Below are 19,104 nucleotides of genomic sequence, written 5' to 3' on the forward strand. Positions count from 1 at the left end.
CCCAGACTAGAGGCTGGAAATGCTCTGGCAGCAGAGGAGACAGGTCCTCAACACACACACTGCCAGGGTGGAAGCAAGGGCGAGGCAAGCACTGCTTTGTCAGAGCAAACATTGCACAGTCTTGTCCTGGGGGTGGATGTTGTTACCTAGCAACTTCCAAGAGCGTTTGAAATTTGTTGGAGCCCCTCCGAGGCTTAGGCTCTCTCCCCACTGTTCTGCTGGGTGCCAAAACCACTCTGGCTGTAATTTCCCAAGCCAAGGATGGTGCTGGCTGAAACCCCTCCTTGACCTTTATTTGAGCTGGGACAACCTGTGCAGTAGGGCTGAGAACTAGAACAGAAACTAAACTTGATTTGAGTTAACAAAAAAAAGTTTGATTTAAACACAGATCTTCACTTCCCAGCCTTGTTTCCTGGCTGGCTCACAACACAAGGCTGCACAAGGAAGTGTGCCCACATGCCTGAGGGCTCCTGTTGGGAGTGTGTTTGTGGGCATAACAGATATCATAACACATATCATAGGGACAGAGCTGACAGCACCATTACTGATGTCTTTTCTGAACTATCACCAGCCTTGGGCAGCTCAAAGGAAGGCACTGACCCTCTCATGGATGTAAGGCCAGTGAGAGCTGTTCAGTAATCTTGTTTTAGCAGTTAAAAGGTTCTCAAAAGTGACTGTGATATTAGGGGGCCTGAATAAGAACACTATATAAATTTATGATAGTCTTTGTTTCATCCAGCTATGACCACAGATCTTCTTTTTGGTCTCTCATCCATACTCCACACCCCTTCCTCACTTTCACTTGGGCAGAGGCTTTCCATCCATACTGCTTTTGTCTGAATTTTTATTCAGATTCTAGCTGTATTGTAAGCCTTGTTTTACCTCTCCCAAGTCCTAGTGTTCTCTCCAAAGACACTGGCCATCCACTCCTCTCTTCAGAAGCACTGACACCTTAAGGCTATGGGCTGTAGAGCCCTCTCCTTTCTTGGCAAACAGGAATATTTTCCAGGTATTCAACTGTCAGCTCAGTGGAAAGAAAATGTTGCTTTATGGTTGGTAGACTTGACAATAACTCTTTATCCCTTTAAATTAAAAGTGACACACTCACATAAATCATTATAACAGTGCTGTGTGCAAACACAGTGCCTGGGTCCACAGGAGTTATGAGATGACAGTGAATTGGGGTGAATACCCTTATTCTTGACTTTGAGAAGTGCAGTGACAATGAATCACTCCTAGTGATGAGATGCAGCAGTGCTGACTCATCGGGCTGAAATTAGAAGGGCTTTTTTAGGTAGAGCTGTAATTCCACCATTTTTTCTGATGAATGGATAAGAGTGAACATTTTTGATGGCTAATTTACAGATTTCATGAATTAGATGCAGTTTCTTTCCCTCCAGCTATCAAACCTAGTTGGACATAGCTTGATGGGGAGAACTTAGATCCAGGGAGGTTGTCCTGGCAAAAATGCACAGGAAGGAGTTGACAGTTTAATAGATGCTAGGTGTCACACTGCCACCACTTCCAGTTTTTGAGATTTCCTTTTCCTGGATTTGGTGAGTACTGATGTTTGCTTTCATCAAGAGAAGGCTTTGGAGCCTGAATTCATTCTGCTGATAACCTAAAGGATAAAAAAAAAAAAAGAGTAAATAAATGAGCTGGGCTTAAAATTTCACCAGCAATTAAACAAATGCACAAGCATTTGTTCCTCCCTATTTCAACCAGCTTATTTATCACACGTAATGGCAAGGGATTCTGTTCCCATTAGCTGCTCTGTCTTCTGTCTCTCACTTTGCTTCCCAGTTCCAGGAGTGTTAATACAACCTGAAGAGGACGTGGTGCTCTCCAGATCCCAGGATTGCTTAGAGTACCTGTTTTCAGATCACCTGAACAGTGATGATTCCCAGATGTGCTTCTCCTGTTTCAGGGTTGGGTGCTGGTATCCCTTCGTTTCACCTTTAGAGATTTGACCACAGCACAATGAAATTAATTATCCTTAGTGTCCTCCAGATACTTTGTATTTCTTTATCCATTTGCTATTTCCCTATCCAGTGGGCTGATATTCTTTGAATGGTTTTGAGTTGCAAGAATGTATTAATGTGTTTTACTCCTGACAAGAGATTTGCAGCTGACCCTCAATTTTATCTTTCTGCCATTTGGTTAAAACTTTTGGTGGGGAGCAGCAAAAGAGAAGGGACTTCCTGCTAATTCTTCACACTCATCTGCTCCTCTGAGACCTCAATGAGAATTTTTGTGGCAGAGGCTTCTCTGATGGGTGCTCCAGTGATGGGGAATGACCATCAGCAGAGTCCATCAGCATCCCACAGTCACTTGTGTGTGGAGATGCTGTGCTGGCTGCATCATGCTGGAAGCAATTGGCTTGGCAGAGTTTCATCAGTCAGGCTGCCCTTTGCTGTTGAGGAAGCAGCTGCAAACTCACATTTTTTGTTTGGCACTGTATTCTCTCCCCAGGGGACTGCAGCACCATTTGATTAGGATGGGGGGAAGGAGACCTATTACAAAAGTAGATTGTTCCCAGCAGAGCTGTGCTAATCTTTTGGTCTCTGTGCTCCTTCTTAGCAAGGTGCAGAATAAAAACATCAAGGGAAAACAGCAGGAGAGAGGAGTCTCTGGGGTGTTGCCTCACAGCCTCACCTCACCCTCAGCTGCAGTAAAACAACAAATGAACGTTCTTGTTTTGAGATATTTTTGCAAAACTAAGGTGGTTTTGTTATTGAGCCCACTATTTTCCTGCCTCATTTTTAACTGTTTCAGGCTGGCACGGGGCTGTCCAATCTCTAGGGACTCATCCTTTCCTGGATAGAAGGTTCTGCATTTTTCCATCTCCCAGTTTGCTTCTCTTCCTTCTCCGGCAGCATCTGCCTGAGAGATTATGTGAACAGTGTTGATGGAGTAGATTTAGAGAAGTTCAGGGTGTTTCTCCAAGTTTAACATTTTATTGCAGCTCTGAAGGTCACCTTTGCTTTGAGGATCAGGGAGAAGAGGTTGCTGCCACCTCTGAAGGTGTTGGTGCTGGACTTCACTTACTCTGGTGCTTAATCCTTTTAGTGCTGGGGCCCATCAGGTGTGGTTTGTGTCAACAGTGGCACCTTGTGCTGAGAGATTATCCTTTTTCAAAGGTTTTGGAAGGGTTTTACAGAGTCAGTATTATCTTTAGGTTAGACAGGGAGAGAAAAGAAAGACTTTCAGAGTTTAGTGCTTTGCCCCAGGTCTCTGTTGTTAGGCAGAGTAGGAACAAAAGCCAGGTTTCTGCTGCAGGACTGTGCAGCTTACTTTAAGCTAGATCAAGTATTTGCTAGGAATAAGGATGTGGGCAATTTTGGCTTGGAATCCTGTCTTCATCTCATAGCAGTTGTTCCGTACTTTGTTAACACCCTTTTCTCATAGTCTAACCAGGCAGAGTTTGGGGTTATTTCATTATATTAAGCTTACTGTCAAGAATTCTTGACATTACAAGTGACTTCATCTCTTAAAGAGAAGGAGAGAGATTGGTCTGTCCTTGAGACTCAAGAGCTAGAGAAAGGTGTGGCTATTATCCCCTTGTCCAGTAAATCTTGATAGAGTGTTGATAGGAGCCCATATCTTTGCTAGGGGAGACGTTTTCCCTTCGTCTTCAGTAATTATAGTGATGACTTTGGCGATTTTTCAATTTACAGTTTCATTTTTTTTCTTTAGTGCCCAAGAGCTCTGCTTTATTCTACCCTGATTTTGGTAACCAGCTGCTTTTTGTGTCTCACTGGGGGGCGGCATTTCCCTGCACAAATCCAGTACAAAACTGGTTTCCAGAGAAGGAGCAGCTCTTGTTTTTTGGTGGAAAACACTCTCACTGCTCTGGACAAAGCAGTGGCCATCAGCCCCTGGGTGTTGTGGTTTGCAGTGATGCCCAGGAGCATGAGTCCCTGGAGATGTGGGACATCTGGCCTACAGGCATTCTCATTTCCTGTGCTTCCTGTCCTTGTTTGGGGTAAAATTAAGGGCTAAATTACATGGAAAACTACATCAGCTGTGGCCTGAGACACATGTTTTTCATTGAGCTGCAAGCCTATCCTCATAAATTATGTCACTAAGTAATGGTCTCTGCTTTGCCTATTGCAGCTTTTCTGCAAGTCAGAACAAGTGTGGTTTCACTGAATTTAAATTTCTGAAACACATTCAGAAGTTGTTGGGGAATTTTCCTCTTCACTTTCACATCAGACTGAGCCCCCTGCCACCTCCAATCCAGCTCCTGTGAGATAACGTGGTGTTCTGGATGCTTTTGAGACAGCAGCAGAGTTTATTTGGAGCTGTTCTTTCCCACTTTATAAAGGATGTGCATTTGATTTTATAACCAGGAGAACTTTCTTCAGAACAGCAAAAAGGAGCCTGTAAAGCAGCAAGGAAATTATTTAGCAATGGCTGGTACTGAACTGTCTTCTTGATTGTGATCTCAACTGATGCAGTTTTGTGAAAGATTGGCAATTTCAACTACAAAGCATCAAAATACATTAAATTAGAAATAACCAGTTAGTTCAGAGTAATTCTGTAGGGCAGTTCAGGGGTGCAGAAACAATCCTGCACTGCTGCCCTTGGGCAATAATGGTGTGCAGTGGGTTGAAGGCCACAAGTGTTGGCTGGCGTGGGATAAATGGGTATCTGACTTTAAATAAACAGGGAAATGCCTGCATGAACTGTTGAAAGCTGAATCCCACGGGTGAGATTCCAGATTGAACACTAATGAAAATTTAATTTCGGTTCTCACAGTATTTTAATATGCAGGATCACAATATGCAAATAAAGTGAAGTCTGACTGCAAGTGGCTGATGAGTTACTTCTGCTCAGTCTCTGCCACCCCCAGAAGTAATCTGTCTGTGGCTTTTGTGAAATCAAAGTTTTCCTTCTGTTTTCCCCACAAGCCAGAGCCTCATTCTTTGCTGAGAGGTAATTAGTGACTGCAAAGTTCTCTTCAAATTGTTCTCATCCTATTCCTGTGTTGTTCCATGTAACTCATCAGCATGGTGCTTATGTTCCTACATTGGATTGAATTCTAATTGTCGCAGTCAGTGCTTTCCTTATCAGAACTGTCCTGGGAGTGCTGCCATGTTTTCAAGTCTCCTTCTGCAATTCAGCCACAGCTTCAGTGCACTTTATTTGCTTTGTGCTCCTGAATCTGATAGAAAAAGGTGATATTGTGCTTTTTTTTTTCTTTTCTTCCCTCCTCCCCAGCCATGGCACCAGATAAGCTGTTCTGGCTTGGGCACTGTAGAGGTCACACCACGCTTTAGCCACACACTCAAACCATCCAGCTTGAGCCAAGAGGCTTCATCTTGTGTCTTCTGTTGTGAGTGATCAGAGAAATACATATCTGTGAAATTACCCAGGGAATGGGGAGCAGCCAGCAGAAGGAAACTGAAGTGATCTGGCATGTTGGAACATACAAGATTCCCTATTTCTGTGATCAGCAGCTGATATATCCTTGTAAATTTAAATTGTGTGTTAGCTTTCTCAAAGAGGAGAAGCAAGAACTTATCTTAGAAGTTAATTAATTTGAAATAGCTGGTAATTAACATTATACCTAAATTTGCCAATTATCACACTTGACTTGGATTTGCATACAACTGTTGCATATAAAATATTTCTAAGGGTATCTTGGGCTTCAGTGAGCTGTAAAAATGCCATTTTTTGCTGCTGTGTTCCAGCTCTTCCAGGGACAGCCTCTTCCTCCTCCCCTTCCCTGCAGAGGTGTTGCCCTTCCAACAAGTGGCCTTCCTTCTGGGGACTGTCATGGGGATTTCTAGCTGTGAAAGTACAACCCCACAATAGGCAACTGTGTATGTTCTCAGGTATTTCCCCTGATGAGAAAGAGCAATTTTTATTCTTTCTAATTTGAGGTAGCAAATGTGCTGCTTGTTTCTCTCCCTTGTAGAGTACCAACGTTGTATTAATGTGGCTGTTATGATAATCATGTTCCTTGATGAAAGCATAAGACTAAAATGATATTTCCAAATGAAAGTTGTTTTGATTTATTCCCTGTATGCAGCACGCCTAATTTTGCTTCCGAAACTCTTTGAAGCAAGCTTTTATTTTTATGGTGCTGGCTGTTGCCACTGCTGTGCTGTACCTGTGAGCTATTTAATGTGCCACATCGAGGAGTAAATTAATGCAGGTCCACAAAGAGAACACTTCGATTTGCTAATTGCTTGTAGAGCAGAGGGTATTGTTTTGTGTAGAGAAAGACTGTTCATTAGAGACTGAGTAGTTAATTTTTCCCTACAAATGGGGCTCACTTTTGAGCTGCCTGCCCATCATTCAGGGCAGCCAGCTCACCATCAGCCTCCAGAGGGGAGTGGGGGGCTCTGGATGCAGTCAGTTTAACAGCTGCATTGTCACCACCAGATTGCTTCAGTTTCATTCATTAAACCCTCCCTGACCAGCCTCCTCCAGTGCTGTCAGTGAAGGCTGACTTCTGGAAGGTACAGAAGAGAAATTATTGATGCAGGGAAGCAAGTTAAACAATTCAGAAATGTCTCCTTGGAGCTGAGTTGGTTCCTCTCCTTGGAAACCTGCTCCTCTTTCAGCCCAAGCTGCAGATTCCCAGTGAGGCTGGAGCACAGGTTCTTCTCTTCCTGCCAGTCTCTTTTGAGGATGACAATCCACTGACAGTAGATTAGACTATGTTGTCATGTAAGATGAATATTTTGAATTGACAAACGTTTTTTTGAAAGCTTAAAGTAATTGACTGAGTACTCGAGAGGATTTTTTTTCCCTGCTTTGCAACTTGATTTTCCCTTACCTGGTTGTGCTGCCTTCAGTGGGTGAATTGCACTGTATTTTTATGTCTGATTCATAATATTTGTTTACATATCAGGTTTCTTAATGCTTGAGCTCGGTGATCTATGGGAATTTAATGTGTGTCTTAAGTAAAGAGAATTTCCTTGGAGCTTTAAGTTAACTTTTATGCGTAGCCTGAAAATTCAACACGGAAGTTTATCCTATGGAGAGATTGCTGAGGTATCAAGGTGGATATGATCAATCGAAAAACCCTAACACAGAGCTGAGCTCATCAGAGAATCATGGCATGGTTTGGGTTGGAAGGGACCTTAAAAATCATCTTTCTGTGGGCAGGGATACCCTCTTAGATGAGGTTGCTCAGAGATCCATCCAATCTGGCCTTGACACTTCCAGGGCTGGGGCAGCCACAGCTTCTCTGGGCACCCTGTGTCAGGGCCTGCCCACCCTCTCAGGGAAGATTGTTCACTATGTCTAATCTAAGCCTACTCTTTTCCAGCTTGAAGCCATTCCCCTTGTCCTGTCACTACCAGGATGGTGTTTCCCAGGGCAGAGCTCTGAGATGGGACTGGCAAAGTGCTCCAGCATCTGCTGGCCCCGCTGTGCCTTCCCACCACCCTGAGGGGCCCATGTCCAACCCTCACGCTTTCCTTGCTGGATGTGGCCAGAGATGGCTGCACCCAGAAACCAGCAGTTCATTCCTGAGAAGATACATTCCAAGGAACAGCATAACTTTGTTTTTTTCAGGTCTTTTCTGCCAAATGCCTGGGGAGTGGGAGCAGGGGCTGGGCAGGCTGCCAGGCAGCTCTCCAGGGCCCTCTGCAGCTCCTGGCAGCTCCTCCCCAGCACTCTGATTAAGTGAGATGTGGGGCTAAGTTCACAGCCTAATTTCTCCTTCGTAATTAAAAATGCGTGCATCTGTCATGCTGCTGGTGATTAGTTTGTATTTTCTTGTGGCCTGGAAGGAATATGGCAGTGAATCACTTGGCCAGCAGCTGTCCTCCAACAGCTGAGGGGAGGTTCAATATTTGATTTAAGCTAATAAAAAGTCTGGGACAGGGCTGATGTTTACAAACTGGACGTGATAAAGCATCCAGATCGGCTGCACCACAGCCTGGCAAGTGCAGACACTGGGCACCCTGCTGAAAATTTAGACTTTGTCTGGAGCTTCCCCAGCTCTCCGAGTAGGGGGCAGGGACAGGGAGTGGGGGGTCCCTGCTCTGGACTGTGAGTGCATCCAACAGCAGCAGTGAGCTGGGGAAACCTCCTTGTTTCCAGCTTTGTCATTGTAACAGCTCTCAGGGCATTAAATATGTCCCTTTTGCTCTTCTGTGAGAGTTGCAGTCAAAGCATAATGTTTAAAAATCTTTTAATCTTCATAAATCATTTCTTCCAGCAGTCTGGTAAGTTTAGTAGATGCTCTCTGAATTCCCACTAGTTACTGACTCTTTCCCTTTGAGATGAGCTGCCTAGAAATGAATGCAATGAAGAAAACCTGCTTTGTGATTTAGTTCTTATCTGATTGCTTCTCCAAATGATATTGATCTGCTGTTGTTTTGCTGCTGGCTTGGACTTGCTGTCCAGGGTTCTGTGTCTCTGTTGGCATAGCACCTTGAAGTGGTTATTTTCCCCAAGCCATATTATATCTAAGATAAATTATGGCATATTTCCCACTTGTATTTTCAATTTTCCCCATCCCTTTATATTATTTCTCTCTTGCCTAAAAGGTTTTTCCAGCCTTATCCCGAAGTAAAATGTGTTGGAGTCTTTGCTATCCTTTTCTTCTGACTTTTATGGAGGTATTATACTTTAAAATGCTCTTATACCCAACTAGTTAAACAGGCTCCTAGGGTACGGTTGCCTTGGTGTTATAAATAAAAATATTTACACTGTGGTGTGACCAAAGCTGGGCACAGTGTGATGGGTTGATCCAGGTGACCACCAAAACCACAGGGCATTGAGCTTTGAGGGGATTCCTACTCTTCCAGAGTGGGTTACTCTGTGATTCCATAGGAGTCTGTATGAACAGGAGCCTGAACAGAGACTTGACCCTCAAATTCAGGACTGGCAGCTGCTGTAAGAAAATACATGATTTTTAATGTAATTTTAAATTAAGTAATTCTTATATCTGGTTTAGAGTAGGCTAGTGGTTCCCATCTAAAGGTCATCTTCATACAGAGAAAGCTAATAAATATACAGAACAGTTGGGGTGGTTTGTAATCAAAAATATTCAGTCAGTCTGGGGATGTTTTGCAGAGTTTATGCCAGCGCCTCTCCTAAATAACCCCTCTAAGGTCATTTTCTAATTCTTCCCCAAGCAACTGCTGGCTCCAGCCTGCTGCTGTCATTGTACCTCCTTCAGCAGCAGTAGGGAAAAGTCTTTCCCAAATGTCTGCAAATTTACAGCTCCCTGATGTTTCCACATCAGGCTTGGTGATCATTTCATTTGCTCTCTTCCCTCGCCTGTCCAGGCACTCCAGTTTGGGTTGGGACTGGCATCTCCTGCAGTGTTTAATGAGTGTGTTTCCTTCTCCTGTGCCAGGTCCCAGGCTTGTGTTAAAACCCTTTTCATCCTATTTCAGTGTCTCTCCCTTAAATAATGTCACATCATCCCGGGCCCTGCACAGCAAGAAGCTGAAACTTTTTCAGTTTCCGCTGAGCTCTGGGGCCAGGGAAATTTGGAACTGTTGGCTTGTTTGTTGGCAAAATGGAACTTCTGCTGTGCTGAGCCCTTAGACTGTTTTTTAAATTTATTTAATTATTTGCTTGCATTTCAGTGCAGTTAGCTTCCAGAGCTGAATGTTTTGCTTTTCATTGTAATAAACTGCTTGCTGTTTGTCTTTGGTTTGGATGTGGCACTCAAAAGACTCATTTCATACGTGGTGAGAAGTTGAGAGACTCCAGAGGGTTTTAATGAATATTTGCTTGAAATTACATGAATCAGTTTGTAGGAAAGTTGTTTTTATTTCTTTTATTTGTTTACATTGTTTAAATTATCTTATCTGTCATCAGTGGCTATTTTTTGGGCTTTCTGCTAAGCAGAGAAAGGCTGATTGCAGCCTAGCAGAGTGTTAGAAAATCAAGGATGTGGGAAGTAATAGCATTTGTGTGTTGTGTGGCTTCTCTTAACTGTCTCCTAAATACCCATTTGGTTTAAAATCCTTTTTCATAAACAAAACTCTGTAAAAGATCCTTTTCTGAGTCAAGTTCCTGTTTCCCCTTAGATTATGCCAGGATAACCAAAGGTATTTCTACTCTGGTTTGAGATTCTTTACATTTCAAATTTCCCTTTTAAAAAGTAGAAAATGCTGCATTGAGATCTTTTCTCATGGAAATTCAAGAGGTTTATGTTAAAGAGCAGATTTTCTTGATGTTTTCCCACAGCATTTTAAAGGTTTCCAAACCCAACCCTGGACCCCAGAAATTCAGCAGAACATTTTCTGTGAAGTTAGCTTGAAACACACACTCCTTTCAGGAGCTGTGGAGCTAAACCTCCTCTTCTTCAAAGTTAAACTGGACAAAACTGGGTGGGTTTTAGATCACTCTTTCTGCCGCTTCACAGAAATTGAGTGAAGGCACAGTTCTGGCTGGGCCATGGGATTAAAATTTGGGCAGGTTTATCTTGTGGCATTCTCTGCAAAAAACCTGGTTTTTCCTGTGCACATAGACTTCAGGCTCTTTGGGACAGGACTGTCTCATGGCATGGGATGCTGACAGGACAGAACAAGACCAAATACTTATAATTCCTTCTCAATGCCATGAAAATCATGGTGCCATATATGATTTTTTTTTTTGGTGGGCGCATGGGATGCTGACAGGACTAACAAGACCAAATACTTATAATTCCTTCTCAATGCCATGAAAATCATGGAGACATATGTGATTTTTTTTGTGGGAGGGAGAGGGGGAGTGGTCAGGGAGAGGGACAAGAGTCTTATTAAACTTCCAAAATTACATCCCAGACTTAATTTCCTTTTGCTTTTGTTTTTTTCCCCTGTGTCTTCAAGGCTCAGCTGTCTCAGGTTCTGGAAGAAGTGGGAAATCACAAGCAAAGAGCAGAGTTGGTAAGTGTTCAATTTCTGCCTCTTTTTTTCCCCCTGCTTGGTTTACAGAGCAGTAATATGCAAAGTTCAGTTCATTTAAACAGTGGATCAGTTCCAAATATTCAGAAATGAACAGCAAATAAACATTGCAAAAGTTGTGTTGCTGCTGCCAGTCTTGGCACTCCTGTCTCCATACTCACCTGGAAAAAGTGTTGGATGAGATCTAGTGGTCTGTCTTAATTTTTCTGGCAATTCCTTTTCTCCTTACCAGTTCTAGATCAGAAGCAAGCATTTAATTTCATACTGAATGAACTCCTTTCTTTGGGGCCTTTGATTCAGTCTCAAGTGTTTAAAGGACAGGCAGATGAGATACAAGAGAATTACCACAAACTATTTTTTTACAATATCTGTTAATTTTCTGCTGGGTTAGTCTGTTTTATTGGCACTTCCCTCAAGGACCAAAAATAATAAAAGGACACAAAGCCAGGTAGCAGGGAGGTTTATATTCAGTTTCATTACTTGAATATGATTTTTTTATGTTCAGGAATAAATGAGGTGTCAGTGTTAAGCTATTTTAACTTATATTTGAACTGATATTTTTGCTAATAGATGAACTGTGGGATTCCTGCAACTTTTCGTAGTCACAAGGAAAACCTGAGCAATATCCAAGATGCAGAGACTCATTCTGTCGATGTGATTAATTTTATTACTAATATAAAAACAAGACTGCAGCACTGGCTAGTAAGTAGGTGCTAAACAGACATCTGTTCTAAAATCCAAATCATAAACTAGAGTGCCAACACTGGTCTTTTTAGACTTGTGCTGAGCTCTGGTAGGGCACTGAAGGGCAGGATGAGGTGCCCCTACTGTGCTATTAATGGGTTGCCATTCGTCTGTTAGGATATTTTTTTTAATTTGTGCCTCTTGCTGTTTCAGCATCAGATTTTCCATCATGAGAGCGTTAATTGATTCCGGTTCTGGGGTGGTCTCACATTGTGGGCAAACATTTTTGTATGCCCAGCTGCTTTCTGTGGTGACAGAGGCCACAGCTGATACTTCCAAAGAAAACTGAGTTAATCCTACTTACCATCTGATCTCATTAGGTGCTGCCTTGTAACAGTTTCAAATTCTGTACAATCAATTTTGTGTTGTGCTCACTGGATTTATCAGAAGAAAAACTTGCTGTTGTGTTTTAAATTTTCTGATGTTATGGAGTTAGTTTTTTTAACATTTCAAAGTTTTTCTTTTGAGCTCATTAAGCCTGGTTTTTGAGTTGTTTGCCTTCAAAAAATGTGTTGTGTTAAGTGGGCTAGCAAAGGGCTGGAGAAGCTGGAACTTCCAGTGTTAAAGCATTAATTGGTGTTGTGCATCATCCATCAGAGGATAAAGCTTCGGTCAGTGTTCAGTGCTTGTTCCCAAGGGTTTCTCAGTGGAAAACTGCTGGTTTTGTGATCTTCCCAGTAACTCTTACATCAGCCTCCCATGAACAGGCTGTTTTTTGTGGTGCTTTAACCATGGATTGCAGATTGTGAGGGGTGGGCTTTATTCAGCAGCTTGAATTTATTCAGTAAATATAGGAGAATTGATTCATACAGAGGAAAAGAGATTTTTTCCCCCCATATTTTCCCCTTGCAAGGGAAAACCCGACATTTTAGCTCCTTCTTTTCACTGCTGGTGGATGGTTCTTCTGCATCCCCACTCACAAGCTCCCTGGTAGGAAAAGTTGTCACTTTGTGTCTCCTGCAGTGTTGATGGTGACTGAGGTCTGTCCCCTTTGGAAGGGGCTGTTCCATGGCTGCCTGCCACAGGCTCCTGTGGATATCAAACCAGCCCTGCTTTCCTCCTGCCATCCAGCAAAATGCTCTTTATGTGTTTTTTCCCCCCCATTTCAGATCAGTGTCTCACCTGATCAGGATGGCCTGATTTGTAACTCCTTTAAATTTGACACTTCACCAAAATTATTTGCCTGGTTTGGATTGCTGGCCTCTCACCTTCCTTTTCATCCCTTTCACTGTGAGCCTCCAGCCCCAGTTTGATGCTGAGCTGGGAATGCTGAAGGGCTTGTCCTGCTCTGGGTGCTGACAGAGGTGGATATTGCTTTTCATCAGCTCTTGTGCACAGGCCAGTGGCTGTGAGTGAAATGGAGCAAACACCTGTCAGGTGCAGGTGCAGTCTGATCAGTCCTTGGGCTGCTTCTGGGACAATCCTCTGTGCAGGTGGCATCTCTGCTGCCACCCCAAAGAGCTCTGCTGGCTCTGGCTCCAGGGCTGACATCACCTCACTGAGAGAACCAAGGACTTCTTTCTATCAGTGGGTTGGATTGCTGGCCTCTCACCTTCCTTTTCATCCCTTTCACTGTGAGCCTCCAGCCCCAGTTTGATGCTGAGCTGGGAATGCTGAAGGGCTTGTCCTGCTCTGGGTGCTGACAGAGGTGGATATTGCTTTTCATCAGCTCTTGTGCACAGGCCAGTGGCTGTGAGTGAAATGGAGCAAACACCTGTCAGGTGCAGGTGCAGTCTGATCAGTCCTTGGGCTGCTTCTGGGACAATCCTCTGTGCAGGTGGCATCTCTGCTGCGACCCCAAAGAGCTCTGGTGGCTGTGCCACCCTCCTGGGGCACTGGAAATGAAGAGCTGGGCTCTGGCTCCAGGGCTGACAGAACCTCACTGAGAGAACCAAGGACTTCTTTCTATCAGTGGGGGCATCTCTGGTGCCCTGGTCAAGGAGTCGTTCTTTACATAGCAATATTTAAAAGTACATTACTTGTGGGATAAGTCTGATGGGTTGTGACCTCAATAGAACAGTATCTGCACACTCAGGGCCTCTCCTCTGAGGACAGGCTCAGGGAATTGTGTCCCCAGGGACAGTGGCAGAGGAAGGGTGGTGTGTGTGATAGGGAGCCCTGTGCCAGGCCAGAGCACAAGGTCCTGCTAGAGGAAAGTGGGATGCCAGTGAAATGGAGTGGCTCTTCTGACTGCTCCAGTGCAGGGCTTCTTTGCTTGTCAGCTGAAAGTGAGCGTGCTACTGAAGGAACAACAAAAAAGGAAATTTAAATGTCTTCAGTTAATTGCAGTTGACAAGACAAAGGCAGTTTGACTTTCCAGTATTAATTAGCAAACCCATACTAATTAGCTTGTATAAGCACAATTCATGCCTCTTTCCCTAAATGCAATTAATATTGCAACTGAAGACATCTCTGGGCTGTGCCTCTGTATCATTAACACACTTTGCCCTAATTAGACACGGCCAGTAGTGGCTGGAGAAATGAGTTTGTGATTACAACCATAAAAAACCCTCTAATATTTTATATCCTTCAGGGAACTTGAACCTAGAATTTATTTTTTGATTTAAGAAAAATTACCCTTATCATTGTGCTATGTAATTAACAATGAAACTTTGATTTTCCTCTCCCTCTAACACTTCACTTATTTATTTTCTTTTTTTTCCACAATTTAAGCATGTTCACACTGTAAGGGAACAGTGTGTGCCCATAAGACACATAAGAGTCACCACTCTTAATAGGGCTCAGGTCCATGAGCTGCCCCAGAGATCCATCGGGTTTTTCTGTCTTTTATTTACTGATTTTTTTTTTGTTCTTTTTTTTTTTGTATGAATGTGCACTTCTCTGATAATTTCATCAGCAGTGGAAGGTTTCTTTATTGGGGCTGGTGCTAGTGTCTTTATTTGCAGGATGTGCAAGGAGGTTGCCCAGAGTTCACACAGCTCCCTGATCTGTGGTGCCAGGATCTTATTTCTCATGGTATGCTAGTTTAGTGCTCTACGGTCTAAAGCTGAAGGAGAGCTTCACTCAAACCAAAATATTATTTGTGGAAAATGCCTTCTTGTTTGTTATATTATTTTTCTTTCGCTCCCTGAGGGGAGGGAAACAGAAGACGTGTTTGTTTTTGTAATTTTCGTTTGCCTTTTTCATATCCCTTTATAGACAGGAGGAGATTGTTTGGCTCAAGCTTGCCATCCAAGCAACAGCTCTGCTCTCTGATCTTACTCTTTCTTCCAGTCTGGTTCTGTAGCAGGGGGCATTCATGTCAAGATTTTTTGTTCTCCATCATTAATCCCTGAGGGAAGTTGGCTTGGTATTAAAAAAGCATCACCTGTATTTTCATTACCCTGAGGTGCTCTGGGTATCTTTTGGCTTTCATCTTCAAAAGACAGCTTGGCCCATGTGGGCTCTGAAATCTATAGACTGCTCTTTGGAACAAATTAAATTTCACCCTCCAGCAGATTAAAAAGGATGGATATAAGAATCAGAGGAATTGCTTAGCAGGGGAGGAGGTAAAGAAGATTTGAAGTCCAAGAATGCAGCCGTCACCAAATGAATGGCATAAATTGAGTGTCCTTACAGAGAGAATAAAGACACCTTAAAATTAATATAATCAATGCCCTTTGCCTTGAGCAAAAGTGTTGGTTAACCCTTTGCAGAGAAGGGGAGACCTTTATTTAAGAGCAGCAGGTCAGCAATAGTTAAAGAGCCAATCGTGTTCAGTCTGATGAAATCATAATGTTTAGGATTAACTTAAATGTCAGTGACTGCCTACACTGATGGTTATCAGGAGTAGAAATGGAGACAGAAAAGAGAGGACATGAAGGAAATAAACTCAGAGAACACTGAGCTGCATGTAGTTGGGAACTAGCTGTTAACTGTAAGGTAACATGGAAAAGTTATTACCTATGCTTTTAATTTACAGGTAACACCAATGATAATAGGAAAAAATATGAACTTGAGTATAGAAATACCTGTCCTGGATTAATGGCCAATGGAGCTAATTTAATTCTTGTTTAAGAGTTACTGAACAGAAAGCAAGAAATACAACAGACTGAGAACAGGAACAAAAGTGGTGTTCATTAGTGGAAATGTAAATTCTCTGTATTTTCTGTAATAGGAAGGCAATTAAATGTGGGATTCAGAGGGCTGAACCACAGTAGTTATAAATAAAAATGAAGCCTTGCTGGAACATCTTTAGAACCAACAGGTTGGGAGGGGCAGGGGACTTCCTGCACTGACTGGTGCAGGAAGTCTCCATCTATCAAAAGTGTATTACATAATTTCTGAATTGATTTAGCAGGTGACAGCAAATCTCCTTCCCATGTGACAGATTTTATCCTAACACTTTATGTGAGGCCAGCAAAGCCAAGACAGATGAGCAGCGTGGCACTCAGCTGAGCAGCAGGGTGAATAGTTTTAGTAAGGCAATCTTAGAGAAATATCCACTTCTCAAATCAGATTGAAAAGCATGAACCTGGTTATAAAGAGACAGCAAAAGAAGCTAATCCAGAATGAAATGATGTAGTAACAGAAGACTGGGAGAGGACTTTTAGATCATAAAGTCCAGTCCTTCAGTAACAGAGGCAAATTCAGCATATATCTCAGTCCATAAATTTATCAAGCTTGTCTTGAAACTGCTTTGGTTGTTTGTACCATTACTGTCATGGGAAGACTGCTCTGATAGGTGATATCTTCCCAGTTCCAACTGAAAATATATGTGCAGTTAATATCCATTTTTTTCTTGTGCTAATATTCTCCTTAAACTACAGTGACTGTTCTTCCTCCCTCATATTTATGCTGTGACATATTTATAGAGAACAATTGTTCTCTCCCAGCCTTTCATTTGTCTAGGTTAAACAAATCAAGCTCTTGCAGCCTTCTCTTAAAACAGGCTCTTCAGTTTCCTCATGAATCTTGCAGCTTGCTTTAAATCTCTTCCTCTTTCCATCTCTCCTTTGAAGATGAGTAATCAGAGTGGTCACGTCATTCCAGGTGATGTTGCTGCAGTAGCTTTTGCAGAAGTGTCTTCTACAGGATCATGGAGTAGAGGCAGGAACCTCTTCCACTTCTGTGGTGGAAGAGCAGAGCTGTATCCAGGTCATCACCCATTTCCAGTGCCACACAGTGCTGGTCTTCATCCTGGGATCAGTTCATCTGCCCCACTCTGTCCTCCTCTCGAGTTTCTGGCTGAGGAAGGCTCATTTTGTAGGAGCTGTTTTGGGACTTGCACTCTGACATTTCAATTCTGTGCTGTTTCTTCTGTTTTCATGTAGTTTCCTCTTTCTGATCAGTTTATGCTCCTCTGTGGTAAAGCCTCTGTGCTCTCAGTAATTGTGTTTGTGCATTTGTATTTTTAGACCAAAGGCCTTCATTGAATTTTGTTTGTTTTGAATGTGTCTGAGACATCTTTTTCTCTATCAGGTAGTTTTAGTTTTGCTTCAGCAGAGCCATTTGTTGCTTGTTTACTTCACAGTGTTTATATCCTTCTTCACCTTATCGTGTGATCCTGTAAATTCTGAATGATGAGTTGGTAGAAGAGGGGGATGATTGTGCAGGAATCATTGATGCCCTGTTTTGACTCTTCCCCGTTTTTACTGTGGAGTTTTGGTTCTGAAGGTGGACTGAAGCCTGGAACAGAGGGATGGGAGTACACTTGTCCTTTCCCTTTCCCTGGCAGAGAGCTCTCAGTGCCTGTTGTAAACAACTACATTAAAACTGGTCTCTGCTATTCCCCACGGGGTAGGAATACAGTGAGCTCTGAGGTACATAGACAAGGTTATTTTTTTCTCCCTCTCTTAGCCTGGGGCATGATGAACAGCCTTAGCTGGTGTGTTGCACCTGCTGTGTGTTCCCTCTTGGAAAATTCATGTTCGACACACAAAAGCGTGGCACCATCAGAAACATCTGCTGCACATGACTGTGGGCAAAGCAGGGAGTGTGGAGGAATGCTTGGGATCCTGGTGGATGAGAGCTGCCAAACTGCTGTGAGCTGGAGAGGTGATCAGCATTACACCTCTGCACCTTGCTATCTCAATGCTGTTTTAATTAGGTGAGAAGGAGAGACTTAGTGAGTCAATTCTCGTGGTTTATCTCTGTTTTAAAAATCTAGCCGGGCACATGGGATCAAATAGCACATTCCCTTCAAATTAAAAAGAAATAAACAGTCTGTTTAAAAGTCCCATTACACAAATGAACCTGCTGTTGGATCCATTAAGGTGGAAGTTTTATGGGACACGGCAGCACCGTTTGGTTTCAGCAGGATTGTTTTCATTTGCTCTCCCAATGTGATAAGAGCTGACACAGGGTTAGCACTGTCAGAAGTGTGGCTGCCTGAAGTGGAGAGCTGCTTTCCTGCTGCCCTTCCCTATGGGACAGGTGCTGCCAGACTGGGGGTAAATGGTCTGACCCAGACCTGAAGAGCAATTCCTGCTCAGATGGGACTCATGGACATTTCCCTAATTCCCAGCCCATCATTTGGGGGGGCCTCCATGCCACAGGTGTACCCCTAAGCTGTACTGACAGGCATGATGAAAACAGGGACTGGAGAGGGAGGAGTGGGGAGGTTTTTTCCTCTTCAGTTGTTGAGCAGAAGAGAAAAGTGAGTAGTTGTCCTGTTTAAAGGGTGCTGCAGCTGGGTGGTCCTTGTCAGTGTCACTGTTGTCGCTAAAATCTGAGTTACAGAGTTACTTGGTTAAATGAGAACAGGACAGGGATACTATCAGAGGCTTTATTGTACTAGGCACAGCCTGGAGATGTAAAAGGGCTATTTAATAGACATGCAAGAATTGTGCTTTTCCAGGCTTCATTCATATCTACAGAACCTGTAAGAAGTTTATGGGCTACCTCAGACTCACTTGGTTCAATTTAGCTGAGCTAAAATTTCCTGGTGAATGCAGGGGCTCTACATTCTGTTCAGCACTTTGAGAAAACCAGGTGAGAGGTCTGGGATACCTCTAGGATTCTGTCATTTCTGCTTCTTTATTCTGCCTTCCTAAAAGGCAGCTTGGGGAAGCTGTAGAAGGAGCATGAAGTGCCAGTGCATGTCCAGAGAGGGAAAGGAAAAATTGGGGCTGTTGAACAATCGTTTAAGAACAGGACAAAATAATAACTGATTTACAGCTTCCTTGTGACAAGGTTGGAGACCAGTTTCCCCCTGCTTTCACAGCTCTGGGAAGCTGTGCCTGCATTGGAAGAGGACCGTCCTGAGAGATCTGATGCAAGAGATCCAATTCTGTAAGCACAGCTTGTTCTGAACATGCAGGGGGATGTGAAGCTCTCCAGCTCTGGGACCTGGGGGGCCACGGAGGGCATGTTCAGAGGATGTGCCTGCAGATCAAAGGTTGCTGGATACTTCTCTTCTTGCCTGGGGCTGGTTTTGTGTATACAAAAAGGGAGATAAAGGCTTAAAAAAAAGTTTAAGTTTCAAGACTTAGTCCTTACACTGACAGCCTAATCAGCTTGTTAAATCATTTGTTTTCAGTTTTTTTGTGTC

At 43.2% G+C, this 19,104-nt stretch overlaps 1 protein-coding gene across 5 annotated transcripts in view; it reads left to right on the forward strand.

Moving 5' to 3' along the window:
* The window catches only part of MAD1L1 (mitotic arrest deficient 1 like 1), a 350,640-nt gene that overhangs the window by 157,505 nt on the left and 174,031 nt on the right, over positions 1 to 19,104 (forward strand). For all 5 annotated transcript variants that reach the window (XM_039732446.1, XM_039732448.1, XM_039732449.1 and 2 more), the window contains one exon: positions 10,794 to 10,850. In XM_039732446.1, the coding sequence (XP_039588380.1) occupies positions 10,794 to 10,850 (57 nt within the window). The remainder of the gene's footprint in view (positions 1 to 10,793; positions 10,851 to 19,104) is intronic.

The sequence above is a fragment of the Passer montanus genome, unplaced genomic scaffold, assembly GCF_014805655.1.
Source record: "Passer montanus isolate IOZ18808 unplaced genomic scaffold, ASM1480565v1 scaffold8, whole genome shotgun sequence".
Taxonomy (NCBI): Eukaryota; Metazoa; Chordata; class Aves; order Passeriformes; family Passeridae; genus Passer; species Passer montanus.